We start from the raw sequence: 4,173 nt of genomic DNA on the forward strand, positions 1-4,173 counted from the left end.
TATTTGTGTCCGTTCCTAGAAACTCTTCGGCTACGAGATGGCAGAGTTTAAAGTCACCATCAAATTCCTGTGGAATTCTGAGACGGGAGACTTCCAGAAGCTTGTGGGAGACACAAGGGAGGAGGAAGACGAGGATGACGATGATGATGATGATGACAGCAATGAGGACTAGCCACAGTCCTTGCGCTTGGACAGCACAGTTCTATTTTACAGACAAAAAGAGGAGGATGTTTCCCTTCCCTGTTTGCACCTGGAGGACAAGGACGATCAGCTCAAATACGTTCTTCATAAAAGATGACCTAATTAGGCTTTTTTTAATATAAATCTATATATAAAACTCCAGATGGTTGTCGCTGCTGCCTGTTACTCTTTGAGTACCCCGGGATCTGAGGAAATGCCACCTCAAACATGAAAGCTAGGCAGAAAGCATGTAAGCATAACCCAACTTAGACGTAGCAGACGTGAACACCAGGGAAGATGCCGAGGGTCTGTGCCTGTCTTCTGCCACAGAAGCAGCTATTTAGCTCGAAGTCACCGAGCGCTGATAAGGAGATGCCTGCCAGGTTAGAGATACAGTTAAGAGAGAGGGTCTGCGTTAGGAAAAGGTTTTATTCTTGTATGTAATTATTAAAGATATTGTATTAAAGCAGAACTGGGGCCTTCACCCAGCTACGTGTCCATTTTCCCCGATCAACTGCATCTTTAAATCGTAGTGTGCGCTGCGTAGAGCTGAAGGTCCACGAAGGGAGAAAGATTAAGGCATGGCCCAACATGACAAGTGCTGACGGTGGTAGTGGATCCTACAAAGCTTCATTAATACAGGAAAAATCTCAACCCATTTGCATGTCGATCGAGGGGCAGGGTGGGTAAGCACCTCTCCTGTGCTTCGAGAGACTTGTGCTCGATTATTCACCCCCACGACACCCACTTTCTTATCCCTACCCTAGTTTCTAGCGGAAATAGTTGGGGCAGTCATGCGCGGTCAGGTTCCAGGCTTTATCAAACGCCTCCACGACAGGCGGGAGCAGGGGACCCTCTTCACTGTAGTCAAGGTTCTGCTCTAGCTGCTCCAAGGTGGACATCCCAATGATCACTGCGTCTCCAAGAGAGCCCTGCAAAACAATAAGAGGTGTTGCTGATCCCAAAAGAAACCTAATTCACCCCCCAAGGCACTGCAGGCCAAACTTGAGATGTTTCTTTCCAGTAACTCCCAGATATTTAGACAACTGACACAGGGAAGTTCTGTTCACAAGGCCGGAACATCTCTGCCAAATACTTCTTTACCAGGGGCCACAGGAACATTTTGGGGAAATGGGGATTATAACCATTAATTTCTTAGTCCCATGAAAAGCCAAGTCATCTCCTTGCAGGAAAGCTGTCTGGGTGGGAAGCCAAGACCCCAGTAATTGGCACTTAAAATCTTGCACTTCTTCCAGTCCTATGAACATAGGATGCCGTGGGGAAATGCAGAGCTGACTCGCTCCTACAGCCTGGCAGGTGGAGTCCCTATAGCAATATTCACTTTGGAACGCCAGAAGCCCAGGGGATATGCAGATTAAAAGATAACCGTTTGTACGCAGACATTGCCCTGTTTGTGTGCTGCAACTGCTGCCCAGTTCCGGTGGTGCTGTGCAGGCTGCCAGCTACAGCCACGTCAAGCTCTTACCTGCAGCTTAGAGTGATTGTACAACCAACGCAAAGCAGCGGAGGTCAGGCTCGGGGCACTGGAGCCGTAAGCATCTTTCAGAGCTCTTTCTACGAGGGCAATTCCTTCAAAATTGTGTTTTTTCCAGTACCTGCAAGAAGAGAAATCACTGTCATACCCCTTGGGACCTCCAGTGAGTCATACATCTATATTCCAATCACATACAAAAGGCTTTCAGAAAGCCTTACACAGCTCTTTGTAGCCTCTGAGGACTTCTGCAATCCTTCTCATAAACTGGGAGGAAGCAGAGCCTAAAAAAACCACTCTGCAAAGCTCAGTCACAAGCTGCAGCCCCAATCACATGTGCAGACATAATCACTGCGCAAACAGGTCAATTCTGCTTCCTCTCAGCCGATCATTAGCGTGTTTTTTTTATGCAGCCATTCCTGCCACATCTCCCTGCTCGTCTATCAGTTCAAAGCGTACCTGTCCCTGTAGGCTTGAGCCCAGTCATTCCCAAAAAATCTTCCAGTGGGCTGGCGTGTGTCTTTGTCCTCATACTTGTACTTGCCGGTCAACAGCCCTCCTGCAAAGGGTCAGCAGCACGTTTAGGGATGGGCTGGCTCTACTACAGTCCCCATTTCGCATGTTTGTGTCTCAAAGTCTCATCCTTTCCCTCCCCGTACCTGCAAGCGGATTGTAGGCGTAGAACCGCAGTCCGTAGTATCTCAGGCAAGGGAACAGCTCAGCTTCCACCTGGCGAGTGGTTGCATTGTACATACCCTGCACAAAGAGACAAAGAACTTCAAACGCTACCTCACAACAGTGAGCATGAGCACCTGGAACAGCCTTTTCCCCACCCTTCCCTGACAATACTCTTACGCAGAAGAGCGGCTTTGGGTCACACAAGGTTATTATCTGCTTAGGAACAGACTTTCTCAAGGATTGCAACTAACACAAAAAATTTTTAAGTTCCACATCAAGGGAGTCGCTGACTCAAGCAACAAATGCATACTCAGCTTTTTCCGAGACGTGACCTCACTCAGGTTTCTAATTTTCCCAGGCTAACTGCAGCAGCTTCCTTTTTAGTGTTTGTATCTGGCACGCTGGGGGCTGGTCTGAGATCTGCGGGTCCCAGACCCTTCCCCCCAGTGACTGACCATTGCTGTAAGGACACAGAGAACCACCTGTACGCTGTTCTGATCTGAACCCTCGTATTCTTTTGGTTTGATTCATCTCAGCCTCCAAAGTTTTGCTGGACCATGGCAAGCCCCCATCCCTCACCTGGTACACAGTTGGCATCACCCACTTGTTGTATTTGCAGATGGTGCAGATTTCTGCGACCTCCCATGCTGCGTAGTTTGATAGACCAAGTTCTTTAAACTTTCCCTGCAGAGGAATAAAAGGGTATTCAGTTCTAGGTTTTAACCAGTGCATTTGTATCTAGACAGTGGAAGATGCATACAGTGAAAAGGACAGTCACCAAATTTTAATCCAGAGTTCTCTGCTCAGCCCTGTCCACCTTTTCTAGACAGACTATGAATTATAAGTCCTGACAAAAGTATTTCCCATTTTCTGTTCATTTTGAATTCACATCTTCTAATTTAAACAGCACTATTAGACTAACGCAATTCAGGAATTCTTCTTCAACCATTAGCAGCGCTAATCTTAACCTAGTCAGTTAACATGGCTGAAAGCAAAGTTCAGATGTTCTAACGTTTCCAAGAGCTTTTGAGAACAAAGTGCACCACGCGAACACGCAACAGAGCGTCAGTTGTTTGACTTCGCCCTGGTCATCTGTGTCCCCTCTTCCTTCTGTTGCACAAACCCAGCGCTGCAGAAGGGCACAAGCAGCAGCCCTGGTTTAAAAAAGGTGGTGGGAGGGAGGGAATCAAGACATGGGCCAGGCTTGGACTTCCCACTTTACTTCTTTGTGCAGCTCATTGCAGGCACGCAGCGTCTCTTCCACTGGGGTCCCGTGGTCAGGAGCGTGGAGGTAGAAGAGCTCCACACTCGTCCTCTTCAGCCTCTCCAGGGACGTGTCCAGCTGCGATCGCACACTCTCAGGCTTCAGCGTCTTCCCATCCCAGGGGTTGGCCTTGGTGGCGACTTCCACTGGCAGAGAAAGAAAGAATGAGCAGGGACGTTTCTACTTTCAGGAAGGCAATGGGGATAAGGGGCATAACGCAAGCGTTGCTTGAGGTATTTCAGGGAAGGCCCCTCTCCTCAGGAACCATGTCAGCCTAGCAGGGGAGGCTCTTCGTAGGGACTGCAGGTCTGCCCTAGAAAGGGTGGCCATTCTCCTCAAGGCCTGGGGGTCAGCACTAGCAGGGGAGTCCCTTCCCCTCAGGGAGGGTATCAGCCGGGCAGGGCAAACCCTTCTCCTCAGGGAACAGGCCCGGGGGAAAGCTGCTCTCCTCAGGGGTGGTATCAACCGAGCAGGGAAAACCCTCCTCTTCAGGGAAGAGGCCCAGGGGAAGTCCCTTCTCCCCAGGGACGCTGTCAGCCTGGCAGAGCAGACCCTTCTC

The 4,173-nt window shown here is 49.4% G+C and overlaps 2 protein-coding genes across 2 annotated transcripts in view; one reads left to right on the top strand and one right to left on the bottom strand.

Moving 5' to 3' along the window:
* MRTO4 (mRNA turnover 4 homolog (S. cerevisiae)) overlaps positions 1–351 on the top strand; it is a 2,572-nt gene extending 2,221 nt beyond the window's left edge. The window contains exon 8 of the mRNA XM_009702549.1: positions 20–351. Within this exon, the coding sequence (XP_009700851.1) occupies positions 20–172 (153 nt within the window). The 3' untranslated portion in view covers positions 173–351. The remainder of the gene's footprint in view (positions 1–19) is intronic.
* A 585-nt stretch (positions 352–936) lies between these two features.
* LOC104163523 (aflatoxin B1 aldehyde reductase member 2-like) lies at positions 937–3,760 on the bottom strand (the record flags this gene model as incomplete). The annotated part of the gene is made up of 6 exons (XM_009702550.1): positions 937–1,112; positions 1,667–1,796; positions 2,132–2,231; positions 2,332–2,428; positions 2,930–3,034; positions 3,573–3,760. Coding segments are annotated over 6 exons (782 nt in total), but the record flags the coding sequence as incomplete, so codon positions are not given.
* Positions 3,761–4,173: the final 413 nt, after the last annotated feature.

The sequence above is a fragment of the Cariama cristata genome, unplaced genomic scaffold (genome assembly GCF_000690535.1).
Source record: "Cariama cristata isolate BGI_N322 unplaced genomic scaffold, ASM69053v1 scaffold21146, whole genome shotgun sequence".
In the NCBI taxonomy this organism is placed as follows: Eukaryota; Metazoa; Chordata; class Aves; order Cariamiformes; family Cariamidae; genus Cariama; species Cariama cristata.